The sequence below is a fragment of the Oryctolagus cuniculus genome, chromosome 7 (genome assembly GCF_051225735.1).
Source record: "Oryctolagus cuniculus isolate XC-2025 breed Fujian yellow rabbit chromosome 7, ASM5122573v1, whole genome shotgun sequence".
In the NCBI taxonomy this organism is placed as follows: domain Eukaryota; kingdom Metazoa; phylum Chordata; class Mammalia; order Lagomorpha; family Leporidae; genus Oryctolagus; species Oryctolagus cuniculus.
In genome coordinates, this window is record NC_142873.1 from 62,107,726 (window position 1) to 62,121,277 (window position 13,552).

At 46.8% G+C, this 13,552-nt stretch overlaps 1 protein-coding gene across 1 annotated transcript in view; it reads left to right on the forward strand.

The window, feature by feature from the left end:
* Positions 1 to 13,552, forward strand: part of AKNAD1 (AKNA domain containing 1) — a 38,019-nt gene that overhangs the window by 13,842 nt on the left and 10,625 nt on the right. Inside the window, exons 8-10 of the mRNA XM_089299391.1 lie at positions 9,022 to 9,093; positions 9,631 to 9,782; positions 12,934 to 13,077. Of these exons, the coding sequence (XP_089155517.1) occupies positions 9,022 to 9,093; positions 9,631 to 9,782; positions 12,934 to 13,077 (368 nt within the window). The remainder of the gene's footprint in view (positions 1 to 9,021; positions 9,094 to 9,630; positions 9,783 to 12,933; positions 13,078 to 13,552) is intronic.

The window sequence follows — 13,552 nt, forward strand, 5'->3', positions numbered from 1 at the left end:
ATCAGACTTTGCAGCTCCAAGTCCCCAAGCACAGATTCCCAACCGTTGGCGACTTTGATCCAAAAAAGTCAGGTTTAAACCCACTCTGTAAGGTGGAGGGGTCAAAGGTGATCTCCTTCAGGTGGAGTTCTGATGTGGCTGCTGGCTTGGTGCTTGGACAGTCATTGGTGTAGGGTCAGCAAAAACTGATAGCAAAATGCGTCTTCATGCCACAACTGGTATAGGGTGCCTGCTGCGTGTGCTGTGAGAGGCACTGAGCCACATGGCACACCCCAGATGAGCAAAGGTCTCTTGGGGCATTTGTATTTTGCCGGATGTTATGAGGAGTGCTTGTGAGACCCAGAGGAACACAAGAAAACCCTAGAAAAATTAACATGCTAACTGCAGCGGGCTTTCTCTCCAAGTCCCTCCTCTTCTTTCCTTCTCAGCTTTTTGCTTTCCTGTTTCTCCCTAGTCCTGCCTTTGTTGTCCCTGCATAGCTCTTCTCTCTACGCCTGCCCCTTTCCTTTCCTGTTCACTGACTATTCCAACGGGCAGTGGGCAGTAGAGGGTCACTGTAAGGTTGATTCCTGTTGGAGAGAGGCACCCACGAATCCTGATAAAGGGAAAATGGTGAAGCTTCAAATCAAAGGATTCTCGAGTTAATTCACATTGGAAACTCGGAGGTGCGCTCACACTGCTCACACTGAAGTTTCCAAGTGGCCATTTTCATGGCATCCCACCCTTCTCTCTCCACTCCAAATAATTTTAAGATGTAACCCAGGCCTCAAGGCTGGGATTGCTTCCATGTAATTTTTGGGAGATGAATTAGAAGAATCCATTTTGTGGGCTTAATATTTATAAAGTTCAGCTGTTTTTACTCAGAGTATTTGAACATGGAATCATTCTTAGTGCCAAGATATTTTTAATGGTTTACTTCTCAGCATTAGCATCCTGAGGTATTTTTTTTATTCCTCTGAGGGACTATTTTACTTTTTCAAAATCAATGGAACCTCTGTCTGCCTCTATTTCAATCCTGAGTAATTAGACAGCAAGGATGGAGTTTCAATATTGATTTTTCCCAAAGGCTTATTTTTCTTTCTGGGAAGAGAAGATCTCCACATGCATCTGCTGTTTGTTTAAAAATTAATAGAGTAAGAATATTTATTTTCCAAGGAATCTCTTGCTTTGGCAGTCATTTGAAAGACAGGCTCTGTGCACATTAAGACCAAAGTTACGCAACACCTTATTTATTTATATCCGAGTTACAACCACACTGTGCCTGTCATGACTATAAATCAAGAGTTTTAACTGCAATTGTATACCATATACGGGGAAAGCTTTCAAAACCAGGACAAGGGAGGGACCTGGCCCCTCCCCAGACCTGGTTAAAGCCACCTCGGGACAAAGGCTGTCACACGTGGGCATAATGTGGCTAGGAGCAAAACCTCATACGACCCTGGGGGTCTCAGTGTGTTGAGAGCCTTTGAAGTGTCAAGTCCAAAGGCTAAGGTAGATGGTTTTCCATAGGACAAGGACTTTACAAAGCCACTGCCTAATCTAACTTGTTTACATCAACAGTGCTCCTATTGAAACCTCTTATTACTTATTTATTTATTTATTTATTTATTTATTTATTTTTTGACAGGCAGAGTGGACAGTGAGAGAGAGAGAGAGAGAGAGAAAGGTCTTCCTTTGCCATTGGTTCACCCTCCAATGGCCGCCGCGGCCGGCGCACCGCGCTGATCCGATGGCAGGAGCCAGGTACTTCTCCTGGTCTCCCATGGGGTGCAGGGCCCAAGCACTTGGGCCATCCTCCACTGCACTCCCTGGCCACAGCAGAGAGCTGGCCTGGAAGAGGGGCAACCGGGACAGAATCCGGCGCCCCGACCGGGACTAGAACCTGGGGTGCCAGCACCGCAAGGCGGAGGATTAGCCTAGTGAGCCGCGGCGCCGGTATCTGAAACCTCTTATTATTAAAAGTCACATCCAAACATATTTGTTTGGATTTTGTGCATCTTGCTTGTCAGAATGCAGTCCGCAGTCATCTGATTCTTCTACACACTAACACCAGAAGCCGAGGAGCCAGCAATGGCGTTTTGCCTCTCAATTCCTTCTTCCTGGTCCTCTCAGCACACAGTCGTGTCTTCTGCTTCACACAGACCATCACGGGTTCCCTCAAAAATGCCCGTTCTCTGGCTCCAAATCTCCAGGTTTTCACCTCCTCTTTTTACCTTCTTCACTTGCTCAGTCTCCCCAGCCATGACCCTGAGCCCACTCCTGGAGAACACCTGCAGGTCTGGCTCCATCATTTCATTTTTTTTCTCTTAAATGTGTAGTCTCTCCTTGTCCTCTGCGGCATGGTAGCCTGTAACTATTTTCCTACATTTTATTCAATTATCACCTTGATTTTCTTGCTTCAATCTTTGTCCCACCACTTACTGTATTGGGCAGGCTTTCCCAACTGGTTGAAAAAGCCACTTTTACTGAATGTAAAACATTCATGTGCGGGCCGGCATTGTGGCATAGCGGATTAACCCAATGCAGGCATCCCACGTGCGCGCCGTAGAGTCCTAGATGCTCCCCTTCCAATCAGGCTCCCTACTAACGTGCATGGGAAAGCAGCAGCGGATGGCCTCTGAACACATGGGAGGCCCAGAAGCAGCCCTGGGCTCCTGTCTTCTCCCTGGCCCAGCCTCGGCTGTTGCAGCCATCTGGGGGTGGGGGGTGAACCAGCAGATGGAAGACCTCTTTCTCTCTAACTCTGCCTTTCAAATAAATAAAGATAAACCTTTAACAACAACAAGAACAAATTGATGAGACTGGTTCTATTGCATCCCATTGCTTTGTATTTCTATTTCTATATTAACCAGTTTCTAATTCTTTTGGTTTATGTTTTGGAAATGATTCTTTTAAAATTTTTCTTGGATTATTCTTGTATACTCCTCTAACAAGTTTTATAATCAGCTCATCAACTTTCCTTAATCAAATTCTATGGGATTTTGTTTGATTGTATTGAATTTGCATTGGGAAGAATTAAAATCTTCACAATGAGTATTTCCAGGCAGGAACATGTGTGTGTGTGTGTGTGTGTGTGTGTGTGTTTATGTAGATTTTTTATATTTGTTGTTGTTTACTCTTGGCTATTTTATAGCTTTTCTAAGTATTGTTGATAGATGTTTTCTGTACTTGATAGGCAGGAAATATAGAAAATTATATATTCAATAATTTTGTACTGGGATAACTTAAGTCATTCTGTTCTTAGGGCCTTGTTGATTTTCAGTTGGCTATTTTAGTTTTTAGGTATGACAATGACAGCATTTGAAAGTAATGATAGTTTTTTTTTCCCCCTTAAATATTTAGACTTTGAATCTTTTCTTCCCTTACATTCTTATCTGCCTCATTTCTTTTTATTGCTTTATTTCATCTGTAGGTGTTCCAGTACAACGTTGGTTAATTAACAGCAGTGTAGGAGAGCGTTATCTTGTTCCCAGCAGCCCAGGAATTCTCCCGAATGTGATTGCCCCCAAGTAGATCAGTTTCATCAAGAACATTTCCTTCTATTCCTAGCTTCCTAGATTAAGTTTTTGTGGTAAAAATGTTTAAATGGGATTTACAACTCTGTTTAGTTTTTTTTTCCTTAATATGTTAATGTAGTGGAATATAGCAATAAATATCTTTTTTTAAAAGATTTTTATTTATTTATTTGACAGGTAGAGTTACAGACAGTGAGAGAGAGAGAGACAGAGAGAAAGGTCTTCCTTTCATTGGTTCACTCCCCAAATGGCCACCATGGCCGGACTGCGCTGATCTGAAGCCAGGAGCCAGGTGTTTCCTTCTGGTCTCCCATGTGGGTACAGGGCCCAAGGACCTGGGCCATCCTCCACTGCCTTCCTGGGCCACAGCAGAGAGCTGGACTGGAAGAGGAGCAACTGGGACTAGAACCGGCGCCCATATGGGATGCCGGCACCACAGGCAGAGGATTAACCTAGTGCACCACAGTGCCAACCCCACAATAAATATCTTAATGTTGAACTATGCAATGAGTTGGGAAACTGTTCCTTTTTGTGTTCCAGAAGAATCTAATAATATAGCATATATCTGTTATTTAAGGGCTTTGTTGAACTCACTCATAATCCCTCTTGGACTTGGTACCTTTTGGGGGGAAAGAATTTTCGCAGTCTTTTCCATTTTCCTATGGTTATTAGTCCTTTCATATTTCCTACCTCTTTTGTAGTGAATTTTAATAATTTATATTTTCCTTAAAACTTGGCCATTTTACACTGTATTGATATGAACTTGTTTAATCCCTTAGGATTTAAGACATTTCCTATCCTTGTGAATTTTTTTTAAAGAATTATCTTATTTATTTATTTAAAAGACAGAGTTCCAGAGAGGCAGAGGCAGAGAGAGAGAGAGAGAAAGAGAGAGAGAGGTAGAGAGAGAGAGAGGTCTTCCATCTGCTGTTTCATCCCTCAAAAGGCCAGAGCTGGGTCGATCCAAAGCCAGAAGCCTGGAGCTTCTTCCATGTCTCCTACCTGGGTGCAGGGGCACAAGGTCTTGGACCATCTTCTACTGCTTTCCCAGGTGCATTAGCAGGAAGCTGGATTGGAAATGGACAGTCGGGACTTGAACTGGCGCCCACATGGGATGCCAGCACTACTGATGGTGGCTTTACCTGCTTTGTCACAGCGCCAGCCCCTACTCATTCTTGATGATATTTATGTTTCCCAAATTTACCAGCAATTTATAGTTTCAAAGAAAGCATAATTTATTAATCAAATACTTTCAAATTTTTATTTCTGCTTATTTTTATGAATCCCTTCTTTTTCCTGGGTTTATTTATACTTCTTTTTCTGTCTTCCTGTTTCAAATATTTACATTATTGGTTTTTCAAAATTTTCTTATAATGCATTTTAGCACTATAAAATTTCCTCAGAGTACTAGTTTAACTGCATTACATTGGTTTTATATGCTGTTCTCTCATTTATCATTCATTTATAAAATTATTCTTATTTCTATCTTTATTTCCCATTTAATCCAAAATTATTTAGGTGAGTGTTAAAATTTCCAGTTAGGGGTTTTTTATTTATTTTATTTGGAAGGCATATAGACACATACACACACACAATTTCTTCTATCTCCTGGTTGACTTCCCAGATGCCTACAATGGCTGGGATCAGGCCAGGCTAAAGACAGGAGCCAGGAACTCAATCCTGGTCTCCTACAAGGGTAGCAGAGACCCCACTGCATGAGCCATCATCTGTGGCCTCCCAGGGTGTGCATTAGCAATAAGCTAGAACTGGAAGCAGAGCCAAGACTTGAACCCAGGTACTCCTATATGGGATGCAAGTGTCCCAAGTAGCAGCCCAACCACCAGACAAATGCCTACCTCTAATTACATAGGCTGTTTTAGGCTATTTCGCTGTTAGTTTCTAGTGATCAGAGAATATGGATGGTATACTTTTTTTAATTTTATTTTTATTTTTTGACAGAGTGGACAGTGAGAGAGAGAGACAGAGAAAGGTCTTCCTTTTCCGTCGGTTCACCCCCAATGGCCGCTCCGGCTGGCGCACTGCGCCAATCCGAAGCCAGGAGCCAGGTGCTTCTCCTGGTCTCCCATGCGGGTGCAGGGCCCAAGGACTTGGGTCATCCTCCACTGCACTCCCGGGCCACAACAGAGAGCTGGACTGGAAGAGGAGCAACCGGGACAGAATCTGGCGCCCCGACTGGGACTAGAACCCCGTGTGCCGGCGCCACAGGTGGAGGATTAGCCTAGCGAGCCGCAGCGCTGGCCCAGATGGTATACTTTTTAACGTCTGAGAATTTGTTGTGGGCTGTAAAGTGGTACACCAGGTTAAGTGGTTTCTTGCAATGCTGGCATCCCTTACAGAGTGCTGGTTTGAGTACTGGCTACTCCACTTCTGATCCAGATTCTTGCTAATGCATCCTGGGAGCCAGAAGACAATGTCCCAGGTACTTGGGCCCCTGCCACCTACATGGGAGGCCTGGATGAAGCTCCTGCCTTCATCCTGTCCCAGCCCTGGCTGTTGTGGTCATTTGGGGATTGAATCAGCAGAGGGAAATTTTTGTCTTTCCCTCTCTCTCTGCTGCTCTGCCTTTCAAATAAATAAATCTTAAAGAAAGAGAATTTGCTGACATCTGTCTTGTGGACCAATACGAGATAAATTTTTGTAAACGTAATAGATTTTTTTTTTTTTTTTGACAGGCAGAGTGGACAGTGAGAGAGAGACAGAGAGAAAGGTCTTCCTTTTTTGCCGTTGGTTCACCCTCCAATGGCCGCCGCGGCCTGCGCACCGCGCTGATCCGATGGCAGGAGCCAGGTACTTCTCCCGGTCTCCCATGGGGTGCAGGGCCCAAGCACTTGGGCCATCCTCCACTGCCTTTTCGGGCCACAGCAGAGAGCTGGCCTGGAAGAGGGGCAACCGGGACAGAATTCGGCGCCCCGACCGGGACTAGAACCCGGTATGCCGGCGCCGCAAGGCGGAGGATTAGCCTAGTGAGCCGTGGCACCGGCCAACGTAATAGATTTGAAGAACATGAATCCTCTTTGTTGGATAAAATATATATACACATAAAATATATATATATAAAAATATATAAATTATATATATAAAATATATATAATATATATATAAATTATATATATAAAATATATATACACATCACCTATATCTATAGCATGTCTATTAATTAAATTATGCATATTCTTCATGTCTTCTTTAATTGGCATAATAATTATATCCATAGAATCATAGCTCCCAGAACCATAAGCAATCTTGAAATCACCAGATCGAGATAAACAAGTTGTTGCTACCCCAGCTTATAGTGGAGACAGTGGCAGCCATTCAGAGATCTACCCCCGAGATGCACAGTCAATGAGGATCAGTGTGCCAGCTCTCGGGGTGCAACCACAAACAGGAAGCCAGTCATGGCAGGCATCTATCATCATTCCCCTCTGAAGACAGGCCCAGTAATAACACAGCTCAGTGCTACTTTCAAGAACTGCTCTCACTGCTAGCATGCTGAGCACATAGCCCAGAAGAGACCTGCTTGTGTTTATTTAGTAAATCAGAAGGTCAGGTCTTCAAGGTGGAGACACTGCTTGGTGTGATTAAGGAGAAAAACCTAGGAGAGCAAATATAATTTAGCTCTCTCCTCCCCCGAGTTCGCCAGCTATCCTGCATGGCTTGGCACCCACAATCCTCCTCACCCTCCGGCGAGGTAATATGGCAACCTACAGCCTAGTTTTGTGCCAGAAAAAATGGTGTTTATGCGCGAGGAGACTCCTAATTCATCGATTCTCTGAATTCTATTTTAATATTCTGTGAAAACTTAACTTTCCAAAGTTCCATGAGTCATATTTCAAAGGAAGCCAGTTTTTAAAAATTAGAAGCCATTTCAAGTGTTGGGTTTGGAAGCATCTTATTAGCTTAGGAAGTAACGATGCAATTTAAACTGATAAACCACTGGAGAGCTATTTTTTTTTTCTGGATAGATGGCAAACCTTTTATGGATCATGTCTGGAAAACATAATTTTTCTTCCTAATAATCTTGTACTCCCTCTTCTACATAAAAACAGCACAGCCGGCAAAATGGCTATTTGCTCTGAGTCTACTTCAGCACTTTCTTTCTCTCCAGTGAAAATCTTTTGGATCCTCTACATTTGCAAGATTAGGCGTTCAAATCCATCACTGCTGTCTTTCTTCACTTCCTGTTTTCATAGCCTGAACTATCAGAACATTTCAGACTAAAATAAAAACCCTGAGAAATGGAATCATCTAGCTAATTGCCTTCCCTTGACTGCTCCCCGTCTTTGAAAGCACAGCCTGGGCTGATACTCAGAACTTGAGGTTTCTGTCAGAGCTAAAGCTAAAACTACTGCCAGTCCTTCCAAAGAAATGTGTTTGCCTCCTGGGAACACGCAGCTCCCTTCGCTCCAGGGGCAGCTTCAGAGTCAGGTCACTTACGGCCCCTTGAGACCAGGCAGCCTTCTCTGCTCTGCCTTTGTACCTCGGGCACTGCGCTCCACTGGTCTTGGTGCCTTTGTTCTCTTCTTTGGATCCTGTACGGTTGGCTGAAGGCCTGGCCTAGAGTCAAGGCTCCCCGGAGTGAACCTGGAGCCTCTGTGGGTTTCACAGCCAGGATCCTGGGGCTTCCCAGGCAGCCTCGGGGCCACAGCCTGTAACTCTGCTTGCCCTGAGCCAGCTTCAAGGTGGTGGGCAGGAGCACAGGGCGCCAGCCTCCCCGCCCACCCGGCAGCTTTCCCAGTGCCACCTGTGCTCTGATGTGCTTGGCCTGAGGTTCGCAGCAACTGTTGGGAGATGGTAACAACTCCATATGGCTTTGGATGAGGAACCCTGAAAAGACATCTACCGCTGGCCTCATTCATTCATTCATTCATTCAGCAGTATTTATTGCTGGATGCCAGGTACTTTTCTAGGTGATGGGGGGCGCAACATAAATAAGACAGACTGCTTGCCCTCAAGGTGCTTACATTTCTGTGAAGGAAACTTAGGCCTAACAAATGAAGTCAACATAATGACGGGCTGGCATTCATTGTAACAGTTAAGACAGAGGCTAAGACACTTGTGTCCCACATCCGAGTGCCTGGGTTTGAAGCACAGCTCCATTCAATTCTCGCTTCCTGCTGATGTGAGGCAGCAGGCAATGGCTCAAGTCGCTGAGTTCCCGCCACCCATGCGGAGGTCCTGGATGGAGTTTCTGGCTGCTGTGGTCATTTGGGAAGTGACTCAGGGAATTATTTATTGCAAAATAAATAATTTTGAAAAACATAGTTACAGCACATTAAAAGCATACTGCAAGAAGTAAGAGTACAACCCGCCCGATTCTGAAGCCAGACAGCCCGGCTCCGTCACCAGCTCTGTCATCTTGGGAAAGTCACGCAGCGTCTCTGTGACTCAGTTCTCGTCTCCGTGGAAGGGCATCCGAATACCTGCTTCTCAGGGCTCCAGTGAGTTAATGTACAGAAAGTAGGTGAAGCATGGCCTGCCTCCTTAGCGAGCCCAGCAGTTGCGTGTTAGCCGCCACGACGATGAAGTTATACAGGATGCGACCCAAGAAGCAACCCTGGTTAGAAAGGGAGGAGGTGGGAGGGGACATTCAAAGCGGTGGGAGGCCGGGGCTCCGGGTAGGATGCGGCGATGCCCAGCGATAGTGTGGACACTGAGGGTGCCTGAGTGGCCTCCCGCAGGACTGCACCTAAGGGCGAGTCCTCTCTGTGGCTGCCCCCAGATGCCCAAGTTGGCACCCTGACCAACAACCCCGGGGGGCTGGTCACGTGATGCCACAGGGGCCCGGGTGCCCTGCAGAACTGACTCCTCCGCTTGCCACTCCCACAGCAAAGCACCGGACAGAGGTCAGGTCCAGGCGCCCAAGAAAAGTGGCCTGGAGCGCTAGCCAGCGCCTGCGGGCCTCGTGGTGCGGGGCTGATGGTTAGGATGGCTGGGATCGGGGAGGCCCCCCGGCAGCCCTCCTTACCTGAGGTGGCTCCTTCCTGTCGGCCCAGGAAGGCGAGTGGACACCAGATTGAAAAAAAGCTAAATAATCTCCCAAATTACGGCTTCCAGGTAGCTCCAGAACTGACTCTCACGCTGCATTCGTAACCAGTCACCTAAGCGGCTGTGCGGGGCCAGCCAGTTGAACGGCCTCGAGGCTGCCTCCCGACCCCAGAGTCCCCGCCTCTTCCCTCCATTGGCTCCTTATTACCCTGCGGCCGACGCGGACTGCGAAATGGGTACAACCGAGATCATCTGGCTCCGGTACTAACAGGCGTGTCCTGGGCGTGCGTGCTAGTGACAGAAGTGGTTTTGCTGGCGTTCCCTTCTGCTTGAGCGCCGGGGAGAAACCCGGCCAGGCCCCTGCACCTGGCCGGGGCTTCTCCCACCTGACCGTTGAGGGCTGTGTTGAAATGCAGGTCTGGTGAGCCTGCAGTTAATTCTGCAGTGCTAACAGGCACCCCGGGGGTGCCGACTGCGTTCAGGCCCTGGCATGAGGCTTTGAGCAGTAAGAGCCTAGAGATGATTTCATTATGAATATATTGAAAGTAGTAGCATTGCAACCTCCTAGGTCTAAAATGATATCAATATTAAAATAAGCAGTAAACGGTAATGTAATAGTTCTGTGGGTTCAGAGCTTGACAGTTTGCAAAGACTTTTGCAGACGAGTGGCTTAGAAAAGTGAGACTGGAGCAAGTGATGGGAGATGCTAAGGCCCAAGGCTCCTAACTTTGAGGAGGGCAGCTGATGTCAGTCTGCCTTAAATGTCACAGGCATAGATGACCCCGTTGGCTTAGCAGTGACGAAAGAAAACATGGGGAAAAGGGAGGGAGTAAAACACCCTTTATTTTCAAAATTATAAAAGTATCATATACTTATTGAAAAAGAAATCAGGAAATAGAAGAAAATTTCACCGGAGAATAATCATCGCTAATATTTTAGTGTACATCCTTCCAGGCTTTTTTTTTTTCCTTGCACACAGATTTTTGCAAAAATGGGATCATCCTATACATTTTGTGACCTGCTTTTTTGCTTAACATTATATTGTAAGCAGCTGTTTACAACCTTTAGAATAAATTTCTAGCTTCCTTTTTAATGACTGCATCATATTTTATTACATGGATGTACCCCGATGCATTTAAATAGTCCCCTTAGTGAGACTTTTTTTTTTTTTTGCCATTTCTTTGATATTATAAACCTGGTTTCAGGCAGCATCGTTTCATATGCAAACTTTTGTTCATAGTTGATGATTTCTGTAGAATAAAAACCAAGGATTGCTGTTAGTGGTTCAGACAGTGTGCTTTGAAAGTTCTGATGAACCAGCCTTTAGAAAGGTGGCTGCAGGGTGAAGGCCCACCACAGAGCCTGGGGAATGTTAGCACCCCCGATAATGTTTATTTCTTAGCAACCTTTGTTAAAATAATAAGTGAAAACTGGAATCCCATTGTTTTAATCTGTGCTGGATTATTTATTTTCATCTGTTCCTTGGCTGTTTGCACCCCTTCTCTGAGAACATCAACATTTAATTTATATTTGCAAAATGGGAACCCACAGTCAGTTTGTTTAAAGATTTATTTATTTATTGGAAAAGCAGAGTTACAGAGAGGCAGAGAGAGAGAGAGAGAGAGAGAGAGGTCTTCCATCCACTGGTTCACTCCCCAGATGGCCACAATGGCCAGGGCTAGGCCAAGCCAAAGCCAGGAGCCAGGAGCTTCTTCCAGGTCTCCCACACAGGTGCAAGGGCGCGAGCACTTGGGCCATCTTCTACTGCATTCCCAGGCCATAGCAGAGAGCTGGATTGAAAGTGGGGCAGCCTGGACTTGAACTGGCACCCATATGGGATGCCAGCACTGCAGGCGGCAGCTTAACCCACTACGCCACAACACTGGCCCTGACAGTCAATTTTTTGAAAGGCAGACAACGGGGAAAATATTAAGACCAATGAATGTTCAGTGTTGAGACATGTATTCTGCCAAGTGCTCTGACAAAAGCACAGAGGAGTGGAATTGTGGGTAAGAACACAAGCGTGTGGGGGTGAAGGTTCAGATCCCAGCTCTGCCACTTCCTCTCCATGTGACCTTGTCTTGTTGCTTAAATTCGCTGAGCCTTGGGTTACTCATTGCTAAAATGAGGTAAGTGCCAGGATAGTGGGAAGCAATAAAGACTAAATGAGAAACATCAGGTGCATAATGAATAAGAAAATGCTGAAATCTCAAAAAAAAAAAAATGGATAGAGGATATGAACTAAAAGCCCAAGTAGAAAATACAGCATATGAGAAATAAATAGTGAGGCAATGCTTATCTCCTTTTTTTTTTTTAAGATTTGTTTATTTGAAAGGTAGAGTTATAGAGGGGCAGAGGCAGAGAGAGAGAGAGAGAGAGAGAGAGAGAGAGAGAGAATGAGAGAGAGAACGGTCTTCCATCTACTGGTTCACTCCCCAGATGGCCGCAATGGCCAGAGCTGCGCCGAACCAAAGCCAGGAGCCAGGAGCTTTCTCTGGGTCTCCTATGCCGGTTCAGGGGCCCAAGGACTTGGGCCATCTTCCACTGCTTTCCTAGGCCGTAGCAGAGTGCTGGTTCAGAAGTGGAGCAGCCGGGACTGCAGGTGGTGGCTTTACCTGCAATGCCACAGTGCCGGCCCCCCCTCATATCCTTTTAATAGCACTGGAAGTGCTAACTAGCAGAAAGTGGCCCCCCAAAATGAACAGAAGCATTTCAAGTGGCAGTTCCCCATGCCAAGGAAGGTGTGCCACACCTGAGCCATCCACACTGTCGGTGGCCGTGTGATCCACACAGCTTTTGTGGAAAGTAGCTAGGCGCTGTGTGTCATCACACAAGCACGTCCCAGCCTTTGGTCTGGATGCTTCCTCAGGAAGTAATTCAACATGTGGAAAAAGCTGTGTGTCCCGCGATGCTTGTGCCAGCATTGTTTATGGTGGTGGGAAAAGCCCACTGACTTTCTGCTTCTAGAAGTGTAAGGCCACGGTCAGAAATGCACCACAGTGGGGTGAGCGCTTTGTGTTGAAAGGGGCATGGAATCCATCACAGAGGTCTCAAGAAAGACTGTCCCCAACCTTGAATTCCTGGTCCAGTTCGCTGGGCAGGTTGATGGATTTAACCAGTCATTTCCTAACTGCTCGTCTGCTTGTGGAACTTGGGGTAACGTGAAACTAAAGGAAAGAATAAAAGGGGAAAGTATTCTCTCATCTGTACCCCAGATTGTAAAAGAGAAGGGGAGAAACCAGCAGGGGCATTGAAACTTCCTGTCTCCAAGCCCCAGGCCATGGGAGGGAGGCCGGGTCTCACCGAGGGCGGGGCAGAGGTAGGGGTGGGCACCTGTCCTTCCTCTGCCTGTTCCCCACCTGTGAGAGGGGCCTGACCAGGCCGAGCTTGGTGCCTGTGCATCCGCGGTGAGTCGCGCCCTGTGTCACCACGTCCCCATCTCTGTGTGCTCTGTGGTGCAGGAGGACCGAAGCGGCCCCTCGGGGAGGCAGGAGCGAGCAGAGACAGCGGTGTTCAGCTCCAGATGCGCCTTCTGCCGCCGCCGCCTGGTTGAATGGTGAGGGCTCTCGCTGCTGCTGCAGTCCCAGGCTGGGGGGAGGTCCGGCGGGTGTGATGACTGCCGTGACTGTGGGCACCACTGACCCAGCTGGGGCTGAGCTGTGGCTCTCATCCTCCCCGCTGTCCCCTGAGGGCTCGCAGAAGTCTGCCCTGGCTGTGTCACCTGCCCCTGCCTGTCCCGCTGGGAACAAGCCTCACCCCTCTCCCCCTTCCTAAGCAAGCCATGTTCCCACCCCAGCAAACGACATCATATCAAATCCTAAGAAGAAATTCTTTTATTTGCTAAAGATTTGTTTATTTGTATGAAAGGCAGAGTTTGAGAGACAGAGGGAGAGAGAGAGAGAGAGAGAGAGAGAGAGATCTTCCATCTACTGACCCTTTCCCCAAATGGCCACAACTGAAGCTAGGAGCTTCTTCCAGGCCTCCCACATGAATGCAGGGGCCCAAGGACTTGGGCCATCCTCCACTGCTTT